Genomic DNA, 13925 nt, shown 5'->3' on the forward strand with positions numbered 1-13925 from the left:
CTCTTGTTTCTCGAAGTAAATAATTTAATCAATCGGAGCCCTCAGGCCTAAGCATTAGTCTTAGAGGATGCACGACATATAAGCTAAAGTTAGTAAGAGAAAAAAAGTAAGTTAGAGCGTCGAGAAATAACGGGACCACTGAGTGGCCTCCAACTACATTTTCCTCGATGTTTCAACTTTGCGATCGTTTTAGTTTCACTCTACAAGCTCGTTTGTCGCTGTAATCGGACTAAGATGAGAGCGCTAACAACAGAAGTTGTTTATGCATGCACCTATTTGCATCACTTGATGACGACATGAGTACCGAGCACACGAAAGGTGCTCTGTAGCATTCGGCCAGTTCTTTCACAAAAATTAATTTTCCATGCGCAGTTAAGTGCATAGTTAAGTTGTTGTCATAAGGTTGACAGAATATTAAAATCTCAGAACATAGCATACTTTCGTTATAGAAGATCTAGGTGTTAGATTTTTCCGGTCTCGAGTATTGCAGTTTGTCTCGTTGTAATTGAAGAAGCCTGTCATTTTGCGTCTTGTCATGACAAAGCGTTTCTGTTTTGAATCGATCTGCTATAATTAAATGCATGATGCATGTTCTGGAAATTAAAGGCATCACCCCACGAATCTGAGGTGGTGCAGATTTCAGGTGGAGTATTCGTATACAGGATGGGAGACTACGCAGAGGTGGGTGATTCCGTCCATTTCTTCCTAATTGCCGTAAAAAACGGCCCAGAAGATACGGCTTCATTCGCTTTGGCGCGCCATCTTGTACAAGAGGTTCGATTGGAGCGCGTCAGTCTTGTGCGGCGCCGCATCTTCCGGGCCGTTTTTTACGGCAATTAGCAAGAAATGGACGGATCCTCCTCCTGTAGTCTCCCATCCTGTATACGACTACTCCACCTGAAATCTGCACCACCTCAGATTCGTGGGGTGATGCCTTTAAATACCAAGAAAAATATTGTTTCTTTGTTTCTGGTATTTAAAATATATTCTAAGCTACTCTTCAACTATGGAAGGAAGGGTCATATTCAGTCTACCTAAGCATAAATTGAGTAGGAGAATCGGCCCTCCTAACCTAGTATTCAGTGTTTCCATACAAGAGGTGGTTGAAAGGACAGTGATCGGATGCAGCGAGGTCGGGGCTATAAGGACTCTCGGAGATTACCAACCAGCTATGCTCCTCCACCCCGGCATGGATCAAGTTTTCCGGCTTCAGGCTGCAGTTTGCGTGCTCCGTGGATCTGAGCCTGCAACTCTTGCAGTTGCAGGAGAACGTTGGACTTGACTGAAGGGAGTGTATCAGGAAGCTTACTATCTTCGGCTCTCCATGAACAATTATATTGAGAACGCGATGCAGATTACGTGGTCCCCCTAATCGTGCTGAAGGGGATGTTTGTTCCTAGGAGTGAGAACACGTTACTCTTGCGCATGCGACAACTTTGAGACATAATCTTAATGCGTCCTGAGCGGTTAGTAGCAAACATTAGCCACAGAAAGGCATTGGAGGAGCGTCTTTCGAAACGCAGACAGAATAAAATTCTGGAAGCAGAATAAAGATAGACAAGTCTGAAGAAGTGCAACAGGCACCTCCAGAAATATATAATATTCCGCTAATAGCCTTGCTGAGCGAAGAAGGAATTCGTACCCATTTTCGTCGTGAGATGGAAACCATTACGGAGACGTTCTATTCGTCCGCTTGCGTTCGTCAACTCCTGTGTCAACCCGATCATATCCACTGGTGAAGTTCCACCACGGATGCTTCCTTCGGAAAAAGGGGTTGCTATTCAGACCGTGAAGCCTGGCACAGCCCCCGGACCTGATTTTATATCAACAGACTTTCTTCACACTGGTGACCATCCGCTCTATATAATTCTAGCGGATCACTTGACGTCCTATCTTCAGGAGGAAAAGCCAGGGTGACCGTGAGGACCTTCGGAACTACCGTCCGATATGTTTGCTGAGCGTCTTGTACAAAATATTCACCAAGATCATCCTCACGCGCATATCTAGAACGCTGCATGAAGCCCACCCTCAAGAATAAGGTGCATTCCATCAACGGCTGTATGGACCACATCCAGACCGTGTCAAAGGTCATAGAGGTTTGCCGAGAATAGCGCCTGTCTATAGTTCCAACCTTCGTCGACAACGGGAAAGCGTAGAAACTACTGGAATACTGTCAGCGCTAGTCGATCAATGTGTGGACGCACCGTCTGTTGAGGACATTAGCCAATTGCTACGATATAGGCACTACTAGAATACAGCTTTTCCACCACCACCTCATCACACTTATTGGATAGGGGATAAGGCAATGCTATATCGCTGAAGCTGATCACGGCTGCATTACAGTGGATGATGAAATCACTTGTTTGGGAAGAAAGGGACATACGTGTTGACGGAAGATTCCTTTCGAACCTTCGTTTTGCGGACGACATCGTTCTCCTTTTGAAAAGTACCAATGATGCAGAGACGATGCTCAAGGAATTGAACGAAGCAGGGAGGAGAATAGGATTGCGAATAAACCGAAAGGAGGCACAGTTAACGAAGAATGTCTTTTGCGAGGACAAACGAGTACAACTTGAAGGCTCCCATATCGTGGAAACTTCGTCATAAGTCTAGCTTGGACTTTATGAATGTGGCAAACGAATTGAAGGAAGAACTGAACAGAAGAATGAGAGGAGCGCGCGTAGCATTCGCATCCGTTAGGGAAGCTACGGACCAACTAACGGACCAAGATCTCAGTGGTCACCTGTTCGGCTCCACAATTCTTACAGCGCTCTGTTACGCAGCGGAGACATGGGCAGACACCGCTGCCACGTCTAGAAAGCTGCTAACTACCCATAGAGCTTTTGAGAGATGTGTTCTAAAGTTTAACAGGCGTACACAACACCTAGCCGGTCTTCGCAGCTCCGACTTATGAGCAATGTCCCATCTTTGGGAACAAGTGGACTGTAGTGCGGAAAGCAAAGCATAGATGGGCTCGGTCACATTATGAGAAAAACTCGACAATAGATAGACTAAAAGAATGCTAGAGTTGATCTCAAGACATGACAAACGAATTCGAGCGAGGCCGCCAACCAGATGGTATGATGTGTTTGCTGCACAGATAGAGCAGCTGAGAGCTCAGCTGGATACGGATCAATGACCTCGTCAATGTTGCCCACGAAACTTAAGAACATCATGCTTGACGGAGAAGGAACGAAAGGAGTGGAAAAGATGCTAGGGGCCGCACGTCCAGGCCATCTAAGAATCTAAGTACGCTATACACATCATTATGATTTATCTGGGAAGTAAGGAAAAAAATGTAAGTGCAGCGGATGCACGTCGAGATTCATGAAATGAGAACTATCTAAACTACAATAGGAAAATCCCATAGCTTCCAGTTACAATATCGACATATAAAAACGGATTTCACCACTGAATCTAATGAAGAAGGAGAAAAAGAAGTTAATATCACGAAATAAGCACTGAAAGTGCGTACGTACATTTGTCAATTACCAAATACACATACATTAGTGGACGAAGGCAGAAAGTGCATATAATATGTAATGAACGTTTGAAAGCGAAAGAGATCTGTACTATAAAGTCTACGAAGAATCTATACACAATGTGTATAGTCTAAACCCCGAGGTAAAAGGGAAACAACGTTATTAGTGATAAGAGATACATCAACGAGATGACGATTCACATCACAATTAACGTAATCGTCAGAGACCGTATGTCGACCGGGTTGGTTGGAGCATGAAGTGAATTGAAAGAATCACGAACACGAACATTTGCGGGCGATCATGCCCGGCACTCGAGCCATAGTCACCTGGTTATCAGCATTCATGTAGATCATTCGCACAGCATCATACCTAAACATTTTCAACATGTTGGCGAATTATTGGAATTATTATTCACTATTTCAATGCTAGATTATTTGCTTTTAAAAGAATTATTATTAGGAGCGAGAATTATTATTAGGAGCGAATTATTATTAGAAAAACGAAAACATCGATGTGTCATAGAAGCCAGGAAAATGTCAATGTCGTTATACTGTATTCAAAGGAAATATCAATTTTGCATCATTCCTGATTCATTAGTGGGTTATTGCATACCCTAAAAAAATCTGTAGGTAGACCGCGAATGATTCCTGGTGGTAAAATGGTAACACAGCGTTGGTTTCTTTCTACCGTTTCTCGTGACTTTACAGCTATTTCCTCCCCTTTTTACAGTGAACTTGACGAATGATTGGCAAGTGCAATTGGGATCCATAATGGCTTTTATTGAGAGCAGTTTGCTGAGGTGACTTCTATCGCTGCAAGTGAGCAGCTCTCAGAACGGAACACAGTATTCCTCGCCAGTTCCAGCGATATCACGGCAAAGCCATAGAGAAGGTTGGGGCTACGGTGGGATCAGTTTTCACTTGTTGACGCTGGGTTCCACAGCGGAATTAGTTAACTTCACTCGTAGAAGAAGATCGCTCCTTAGTCATGGAAGCTCCGACAGTTTTCATGCCAGATATGCGAGCTGTAAGCGAAAGAGTTCATTTTGCTCATCAAAGGTTTTATCGTCAAGGGAATTTATAGAGAGCTGCCGCTGTCATTAATTATAGCCCTATGAAGGTTAGCTACAAACTGGGAGATGCTAATTACCCCGGTTATTAGGATTAAATGAGAAAAAGATCATAAATCATCGAGAGGATTCTAGAAATTGTTCCCTTATTTGAAGTATTCAGCAGTAGGATTCAGTTGCAGTTGCACTGAACTGGTAACCGTAACATGTAAAATCTAATATTTTCTGAATAGCTAATGTAATTCAACTTCTCTGCGCGGTAGTAACACATTGTAAGAACTAGAATTACCAAAATACTCAAAAGAAAATGGGTTTCTGGATTGTCTAAAGGAATGTTATGCAAAACGTATTCGAGTTACATGAATACATTGACAAGTTCGTATTCTGAAATGCAGCGAATCAAGTGTCTTTTGAATTGTATCTGGTCGCGTAGTTAAAAATGTGAAGTTATCTGCCTTCTTGAGTGCGAAGGAAGTAGATTTTGCCTAACTCAATCGAGTGGATGAACTAACGCAATCCGCAATCATCTAGGCAGATTTCCGGCGGAATAAAGTGTTGAGGAGCGAGCAGAAAAATAATCTCATACATGGAGGCCTATTTTGCCCTCCTCGTGTCATACTGTCGCCGAAATGGTGCAATACTGTCAACTGTCACACGTTATTGGTGTAAGAGTAAGTCGAGAATAGTAGGGTCAAAAACGACATGAAGCACGGTGCAGTTGGGATTAAGAGCCTGGAATCGAGGTGGGACCATCGCGAAGTACAACGTGGAATGGATGTCAGCAAGGGTACCCCCTAGATTCTTACCGCTATACTCCGCCGCATCGCTTTGAGCGCAGCCGCTTACGCAACTGCACCGTGCTTCATGTCGTTTTGACCCAGCTATCGTATGTTTATGAGTTGACCCACATCGTAACTTCACTGGCAGGACACTGCGCTCACCCAACCGAAAAGAGGAATTACAGCGAGTCCAAGTGTCGCATATTCAAGGACTTTTCTTGTGTTTTTCAAATGCTGGATATAATTTACTGGAGTACTGTACATACGTGACGTAGCCACAGAAGATAAAAACGATAGCTTTGTGATACGGTGCGGAGGAAGCCACTGACATGGTTGGGTGGTGACCATCCCAACCATGTCAGTGGCTTCCTTTCCATTCCAGTAAAGATGCGTTTGGAAGTCGTACTTGCGCGCGCATTTCACGTTTTATTCGTCCCACTCTTCGAGGCTTTTTGGGATCGCATAACTCACATGGTTCCTTCGTGGTTTTTTTTTTTTGGAAATGATATGAGTTTGACACCTCTTTATGAATTCAGCGACGTACTGCAGAAGAAATGCTCGAAAATGACATACTCGGATGGGTGACAGCACATCCCCTGGTTTCCAGTTGCCTCTTGCCGAGTGATAATCCCTGTCTTCGCCACTTTTGTATGTCCAGCTCTAGCAACCTGGAATTGAATGTGCTCATATGAACTCATATGAACGTCAATTACAAAACATTAGTGTTGAGAGATCGAAAAACTGGTGTTTCGAGTCATCCAGCTACTAAAGGTTAATGGTACAAATCCTTTAAACTCACATGAGCATGACTTAGTGTACAGTCTCCTCTGCACATATACGCATTGTATTTGTGAGGTGCGATGATAAATTTCCATCCCATTTGTTGAAAATCCACCTAAAATACAGAACAGCTTACCATTCACATCTACTCGCGTCCATAAACAATGTTTTCTTCCCGCGTCTGTGAATTGTAGACAATTTTCATGGTGGATCCGTAAAAAAAAAGCAGCATGTAATTTATCAGAAAGTCATAGATGCGATAGTCCGAGCCGGTGCTCCGACCCCCTTCACTTTTGGATGGTCGGCGAAGGGACCCCTTCACTTTTGGACGATCGGTAAAGGAACCCCTTCACGTTTGGAGGGTCGGCGAAGGGATCCTCATCACTGAAGCTGCAACCCATGAGTTAGACCCCTTCACTTGAGGAGGGTCCTGCTCCTCCCTATCGCACCTATGCTCACCGTAATCTTAAGGTACAGATTGGATACGCGTGTGGACGAAGTAAAAATTCAAAGGATGACGTTTTCGAGATTCTGAACTTTTTTCATAAGACTTTTTGGCCTAGTAACCTAGTCCTAGCAAGCATTCTATATGAACCTTACTAATTATCTAGAGTCATTAAGGAGATGCATACGAGGCTACTAATTGATTCTACTGGTTCACTTTTTGGCAAATTGCTCTTTTCAGGCCTTAAGATTGATAACTCGATCTCTCCATGAATAAATGGGGGTACAGGCGTAGTTTGGGAATTGAATACAATCGCCATAGCGCTAAATTCCCCCTAGTTAATGGAACGTGTATAGCAATTCTATGTGACTCCATCTTCTCAACGATGCAGCTTATTACGCGATAGACCGCGGACAACTCCGTTATCATTCCAACATCTGCGATACAACTTATATGACTTAAATAAGCACTCAAATAATATGCGGCGCGTGCACACGGCAGGCGCGCTCCGATCGAACTCGTAAAAAAATAGCGCGCCGGAACGCTCAAAGACGTATCTTCCGGGCCGTTTTCTACGGCAGTTAGGAAGAAATGGACGGAATCACCCCCACTCCATAATCTACTACCCCGTATACGAATACTCCACCGGAAATCGGTACCACCTCAGATTCGTGGAGTGATGCCTTTAACTGATCAGATTTTACTACAAACGAACAGACGGAACTTCAATTATATTTCCTGGCCACTGGATCAAATTTAGATTAAAGTAGAATTAGTAATGACCGCTAACTGATGGCAAGGGCAAGAAATGCGTAAATCTGATTTAAACTGGAACACTCAACTATGAAATGGCGCACGACCAAGGTGCATTCTTCTTCGAGATTCATTTCAGGACCATGAACGTGAATCCAAAAACTTCTAAAGATAAGGTTTAAGTTGATGATTTAAGTTACTGTGCCGAAATTTTAATGTTCACTTCAAAATTGGCACACGTTATTCTTTTGCCTTCTTCGGGTGCTCAAAGAATTTGTGTCGCATGACTTATCGTTGCCATTCACGCGCTTCTTTAGCGGATTACAGAAGGATCACGTTGTTTTTTGTTGCCACGGGTCGTATGAGGCAGATCAAACAGATTACACCAGATCTCTTACAATCTCCTAGGTTGTTTACGGCGTAAATGATGCAGTTAATTGTTGTAACAGGAAAGAGCTACTAGAATTTTCCCTGAACCACATTATAGAGAATATAGTAATATAAGAACGTGGTAAATTGTGAAGTAGAAAATCCAAGATCGTCGTTCGTTCCGGGAACTTTTTTCTCTCTCTCATTTCCTCCCTTGTCGCTTAATTTCTTCCTCAATTAAATCGAAGCTTTTCCACGGAAGTACGAGATTGTAACGGGAACAATACACCAAGCGGCATTGTGTCCGAACAACGAACGAAACGTTCGTTGTTGCGGCAAATCACGCTAATATATGTGAAGCGTTCGGTTCAATGTCGTGCCAGGATCCAATAAATATGCGCAGATTTCAGGGATGACATCAACGGATCAGCGTTAACTCTTAAATTGGAGTTGCTGGAGTTGATGAGTATATCAGATGAATGATTTCCTCATTTCTCCTTGTTTACGAACTTCTCGGAATTAAAGGATAAATGGGAAAGGATAAGGACAAAGTCCACAGCGTTCCCAGGAATCATGTCGGTCGGGGATTCCCGCGTGTTCGACTTCTATTTAGAATTCGTTCGAGGTTTATGAAACCTCATAATATCTGTGGGAGCGAGCCAAATCACTGGTTTTATCCTCCCAGACAAGTCTGGGTACCAATTTATCGACCCCGGAGGGTTGAAAGGCTTGGTTGACAACAGAGCCGATTCGAACCTCCGATAAAATTAAAGGATAATTGCGAACAGCTGGAAAACCCTTCATTTTTTTCACTTTAATTCTTTTTTTTTCTGGAGATATATCCAGGTTTTTATGAAAATTTTCCAGAACTGGGAGAGAGTTTTTTTTATCATAACATCTTTTACAGCGTACTTTAGCGACATATCTATAAAGCAAGCACACTTACAGTAAGATCGTAGAGACAACATCCAGGTTCCTGATCCTCCGGCATGCAAACCGCTGGACTTCGCTTCCGTCGTGAAAACGCTTCCGAATTTAACGTGACCGACATGACCATTGTCTGAAACATTTCTCAGGTACTCATCTACGAAAACTTTTCCTGAAAATCCAATGTTTGATCTATCACTGCCGCGGTAGGTTCTTCACAGAAGTATACAGATTTCCTTCAAGGTCATTCACGATTCTCGGAGCTGCTTTGGATGCAGAAAGCGTTTATTTTATTCCGAAATGTTACGAAGAAGTCGAATTCATAGAATATTCCCAAAATCTGAACTTCTTTGATGCAAACATCTTTACTTTAAACAATTGTAACGAGGAAGTCCTTCGAGAATTTCTTCCTTGTAGTTGTTTGGAGAATTTCATGGATTTTCATTACGAAAACTGTACACTCAAATTTCTTTTAAAATATCTCAGAGATCATTTCAATAGGTGACGCATAGGAGGATTTCCGGATCAGATTTAGAGAAGGTGGATTAGCACCAGGATTACGACCAGACTACGATTTCAGGCTGGGAATAATTCAAGCTCCTCTTTTAATAGAACGGCTAAATATAAAGAACTTCTGAAAATTAATTGCGTTTTCCATATGTAACTTTTTAGTGGGACTCAGCAGAGTTCCATGTTATTGGAGCAGTACTTTAGCAGATTTTTCTGCAAACTTCTTTCTACACACTGCCATTCCTTTTTCCCAAGAGTACCACAGTTTTCTTGGAAATGCAACTACATGTATAGTTTGAGACGTTTCTCAATTTCTCATACTTTTTCGTCTCCTGAAGAGTGAAAGGATAGAAAGAGCAACGAACAAACAAAGTATCCGAGACTGTAATCAAATTTTGAGTCTAGACACCGGAGTTAGATGCAAAATGCAGTTAAATGGAATTCCATGAACAAAAACCCAACAACGGGGGAAAAATTCCATTTAGAAGCATTAGAAAACGGTGGTTCTTTTAGGAATCGCAAAAGCTGCAAACAAAGAATGATAGAGTGACTAATCGTGGCAGAAATTATTCGAAGAGGGTCTTCGGACCAAGTATGAACACCTTGTACATGAAAATTGTGGAAATTTCCCAGAAATATGGAGTATATAAGCTAGGAAATTGCATGGATATGGAGAATTTTCTAAATATTTGGAGTATAATAGTGTTTTTTTGCCCCAAAAAAAGGAACATCTAGCTCGAGGGTGGACCTATTTATGGAAAAAATGGAAATAATTCGACGGAAATCATATAATTTACGAGAAAAGAAGCTCACATGTTGTGAATGACGATCTTGCTGCGGATGAACCGCAATATTTTGTCCGTTCAACATTGCGACAACGTAAAGACCAAGAATCGGATTAGATCGCCACCACCTGTACAAAAAGCAAGAATAAAATTATTTTTTTAGATGGCTAGGAATGGAAGAACTAAGATCCCCCCGTTACTGTACCACTTCTTCTCGGGACCAATTACTATGTGGCGCGGAAATAATTAGCCTCCTTCACTCCGCTCTCAGGCCCTATGTGAGGTCTTGGATTTGGAGGGTTTTTTTTCTGCTTTTGAACTTCGAACTGAGATACATAAGGTTTTCTTATGCAATTATTCGCGCAATGTTTATCTCGTCTATTTTCAATGTGGGAGGAAATTACGTGATTTTGTTGGCGTCGTGACAACACTGATTCTCATTTTCCGCCTATTGCCTTATCGGGCGGATGGAAATACGGCAAAACAACGGAGTAGTTGGCATTTTCAATTTGATGACATCATGACGTCATCACTTAGTGACGCGCTTTGGGACGTTGAAAAGCTCATTGGGATACATCCATAATTGTTGTCCACCATAATTCACCTCTCCACATCGGTGCTCTTCAACGGCACAACAACCTTGGTGCTCTTCTGAATCTCGACAGTTTTACTCGCGACGGCATCACCAAGCTGAAAGTTCACGATGTTGTTTATTTACTAAGACACCAAAAAAAAACACAAGAAAACAAATGCAGCCTAGTCACCTCTCCGTCCAATCGTCGCTCATAAACGATGACCTCAACCATTTCTGGTTCAGGAAGTGGATCATCCACATATAAATAGACATGTAGATTAGCCTATAAAACCGAAGTATAATGCGCGTATGAATACGGTAACAAACATACTACTGTACATACTTTAGCAACTTTTCGTGACATTGTGGTCATTGAGACGGGAAATCTTGCGACCAATGTTTCTCGATCAAATCCGTCTGAAAAAAAAGAAAACTCCGAAGATCCTGAGACTAATCGGCGAGACACATAATTTTAATTGGACTCCGGAAGGATTTCTGACGGTATTAGCCGATATGAGTCAGAAGTAATTTAATCCGGATAACATGGTGATGGAGGAGTGAGAAACAGAAATTGAAAAATCTCTGAAAAATTCGTTGAGGCAACGTGAGAATCTCGAAGTCTCTAAGATCAGACATTCAAACAAATTTTCTTATTATTATGAATCATTTTGTCGACTTATTCTCAGGATGAATAAAATTAATTCGAGAAAAGTTGCTAACAACTTTGGCACTTCTTGAAAAGATTACCAATTTGTTTTCGTATTTCAAGGATTAACGACGAAAAGCGTAATCAGAAATATAATCTGGTTGTTGCTTTCTAAGCGGAAGGAATGGGTACCACTAGAGACGGAGAAAAAAAAAACAAAATTGAGCTATAAAAAAACTTCCACGAAAGCGAATACACAAAAATACATGTGGGAAGTTCTGGATTCGTGTTGCGGCATCTAAACCACGTAAATACTTGCCGCTACTAGCGCACTAATAACGTAGAAAGAGCTATTCTTTCACTTCATTGATATATGTGTATGTATGTATTTATTCATTTATTTATTCATTCACATTGGACCCCTTGACCACCAATTTTTAAGAAAAAGCTGCTTTAGACAATTTTAGCGAGTTTACGTGAAAAAGTATTTACCCTAAAATCCCATTAAAGATGTCCGCTCCCATTTCTGCGATAAGACTTTTTTGTTACCCTCGCTTTTTTTTTGATTGATAATGGTTTTTTAACCAGTTTTTTTTTTTAATTTCAAAGAACAAAACATCAAAACAAGAACATTTAAATTAATTTCGGAGTCATCTATGGGTCTAGGAGTCATCGAAAGTCTATCTAGGACTTAGCTATGGAATTTTAGGGTAATTTCTCATGTATCCGTCTAGACACTGTTTCCAGTACCAGATTAATAGCAAAAATGGGCGTATGACGTGAAAAATACGCAGCATGCCACAAATAGAATGGCTTAAGAAATAGAATATACATAGAATAGTACAAGGAAATCTTATCTCACACAAGATATGATTGAAACTGAGAAAATCTTCGTAAGATTCATCAAGTATTAATACCCAACGGCTATTTAGCGCATTGGGAAAAGGGAAAAATTTGTTATAGATCACTAGAAGGAGAAAAAAAAAGTGAGAAATTGAAAGGAACCCCTCCGTAGATTAATCCTACTGAGGGGAAAGGTGAACGGTTTGACACGAATTTAGAATCGTTTGACAAATGCGAATATTTCATTACAGTACCCTTTAGCGTAAAGCAAAATCCACAGCACAGCGTCCCGGTAGTGGGATTTTTTGAGTTGTAACTTTGCATTAGCTATTTTATACCATTATCCAGGTCAATGTCCTTCGAAAAGTGACTTGTGGAGTGCGCTAATGCGCCAAGTCAGGGCTTTTTTTTCCACCCAGAAAAGCTCCGGCACCAATTTGTCAACCTCAGAGGAATGAAATTGTTGGCTGGTTAGTGTTCGACGGTACCTACGTAGAACTGCGAGTGCGCAAATGTTATGGTTATCTCTTATCTTACAGTGCTTTATGCATCTACGAGAAGAATCAGATTCATGAAATTTCCGCAAAAGGATGGAAACAAGTCCTAAAAAACAAGTCCTGCTAGGAAATTGGAAATGTCAGAGTATTAGAAAAAGCTGAAAAGGAGAAATGAAAATGAAGTCTTCTTGTTCTGAAAATTTAATTGCGGAAATGAGGATTTTTTCTAGGAAAAACTATACGTTATCTGATTGAAATTGCTAAAAAAAAAAACGAGGAAATTCTAAAGATTGCACCATTCGGATTTGGTAAATCTCAAAACACCAACCGTATGGATCAACAGCCATGATAAAAGTTCGTTCCGCTGTATCCTCCTCGAGTTTCTCGTCCATATTTGCCATACTTTCGATCATTTCTTCAATTGTTGCCGGTGAAAGATCTATGGAGTTGACGTTTGGCGGTTCATCCATACCCATTGACGATAAAAGACGAGTCTGAGCGTAGATTTGTAAGTAATTTGAAACTGAATTCGTAATTTGTTGTTTAATTTCGGGTTTCAGTAGGTTTTTCTAATAGATTCATTTGGATAGTTCCTGATTTTTTTTTGAGAGGTCTCATTTAAGATAATAATTTCTTCGAGCATATTTCTCCTTTTCCAAAAAATCCAGAAAATTGGTGCAATTTCAAGATCAGACGGAAGTGTGGCTGAACATTTGGCTAGACAACATCAAAAAACCGTTAAAATATAGCTGATTAGCTATAAATAGCCGCTTCAGGAAACAGCGCGTAATTCAAACGGGGTTTTACGATACGCATCGAGCGAGCGGGTAGGATGAACGAGAATGGGGAATGAGGTGGTGACCGTTGAGCTCACCTTAATATCTTCAAGACGAATTTGTGCCATCTTCTCCAAGCATATATCAGTACAATTTTGTGAGGATACCAAAAGAATATTTGCTATTAAATAAAAGATGAATAGCAGTTGCCGTTGATGACATGAACTGGTACTGCTACTGCTGCTGCTGCTGCTTCGGCTGCTGCTTCGGCTTCGGCTTCGGCTGCTGACAATCAGTCTGATCATCATATCCCGCGATTCCGTAAAGTGGTCACTGATGGACGTTCCTCCGATCAAGGACAAGCACACACACACACACACACACAAGCACACACAAAACTCCTCACCTCTTCATCATATATTTCCGTAACTCCGCCCTCTTTTGTAACCCCGCCCATTTTAAGGGTGGTCGTATGTATGCGTATGTGTGTGTGTAGGAATTTTTTCTATTGCTCTTGCTAAGATAATCTTCTCAGGGTGGGCGTGGTCCAAGGCAATGTGACGCATCCGATCCGATTCTTGAAACCCCTTCTTTCTACTTTTGTATAATTATAAAATATTGTATTAATTGTATAAAATTGTATACGTTTTCGGATTGCGATGTTAAAATATAATCACTAGAAATGGGAAG

At 41.3% G+C, this 13925-nt stretch overlaps 2 protein-coding genes across 3 annotated transcripts; one reads left to right on the forward strand and one right to left on the reverse strand.

Annotated features, from left to right (window-relative positions):
- Positions 1-2542: 2542 nt before the first annotated feature.
- On the forward strand, positions 2543-2914 carry RB195_008362 (uncharacterized protein; the record flags this gene model as incomplete). Its single annotated transcript, XM_064194812.1, has 1 exon — positions 2543-2914. The coding sequence occupies one exon, from the start codon at positions 2543-2545 to the stop codon at positions 2912-2914; it is 372 nt and encodes a 123-aa protein (XP_064045957.1).
- Positions 2915-3754: 840 nt separating this feature from the next.
- RB195_008363 (uncharacterized protein) lies at positions 3755-13543 on the reverse strand (the record flags this gene model as incomplete). 2 transcript variants are annotated; one of them, XM_013446152.2, is made up of 10 exons in its annotated part: positions 3755-3851; positions 5904-5998; positions 6130-6225; positions 8624-8737; positions 9928-10027; positions 10504-10589; positions 10664-10756; positions 10817-10890; positions 12788-12953; positions 13334-13543. In XM_013446152.2, the coding sequence occupies 10 exons, from the start codon at positions 13541-13543 to the stop codon at positions 3755-3757; spliced, it is 1131 nt and encodes a 376-aa protein (XP_013301606.2). The 2 variants fall into 2 exon arrangements, with proteins under 2 accessions (XP_013301606.2, XP_064045958.1); XM_064194813.1 differs by having other exon boundaries at positions 13334-13363.
- Positions 13544-13925: the final 382 nt, after the last annotated feature.

Source organism: Necator americanus, chromosome III (genome assembly GCF_031761385.1).
Source record: "Necator americanus strain Aroian chromosome III, whole genome shotgun sequence".
Taxonomy (NCBI): Eukaryota; Metazoa; Nematoda; class Chromadorea; order Rhabditida; family Ancylostomatidae; genus Necator; species Necator americanus.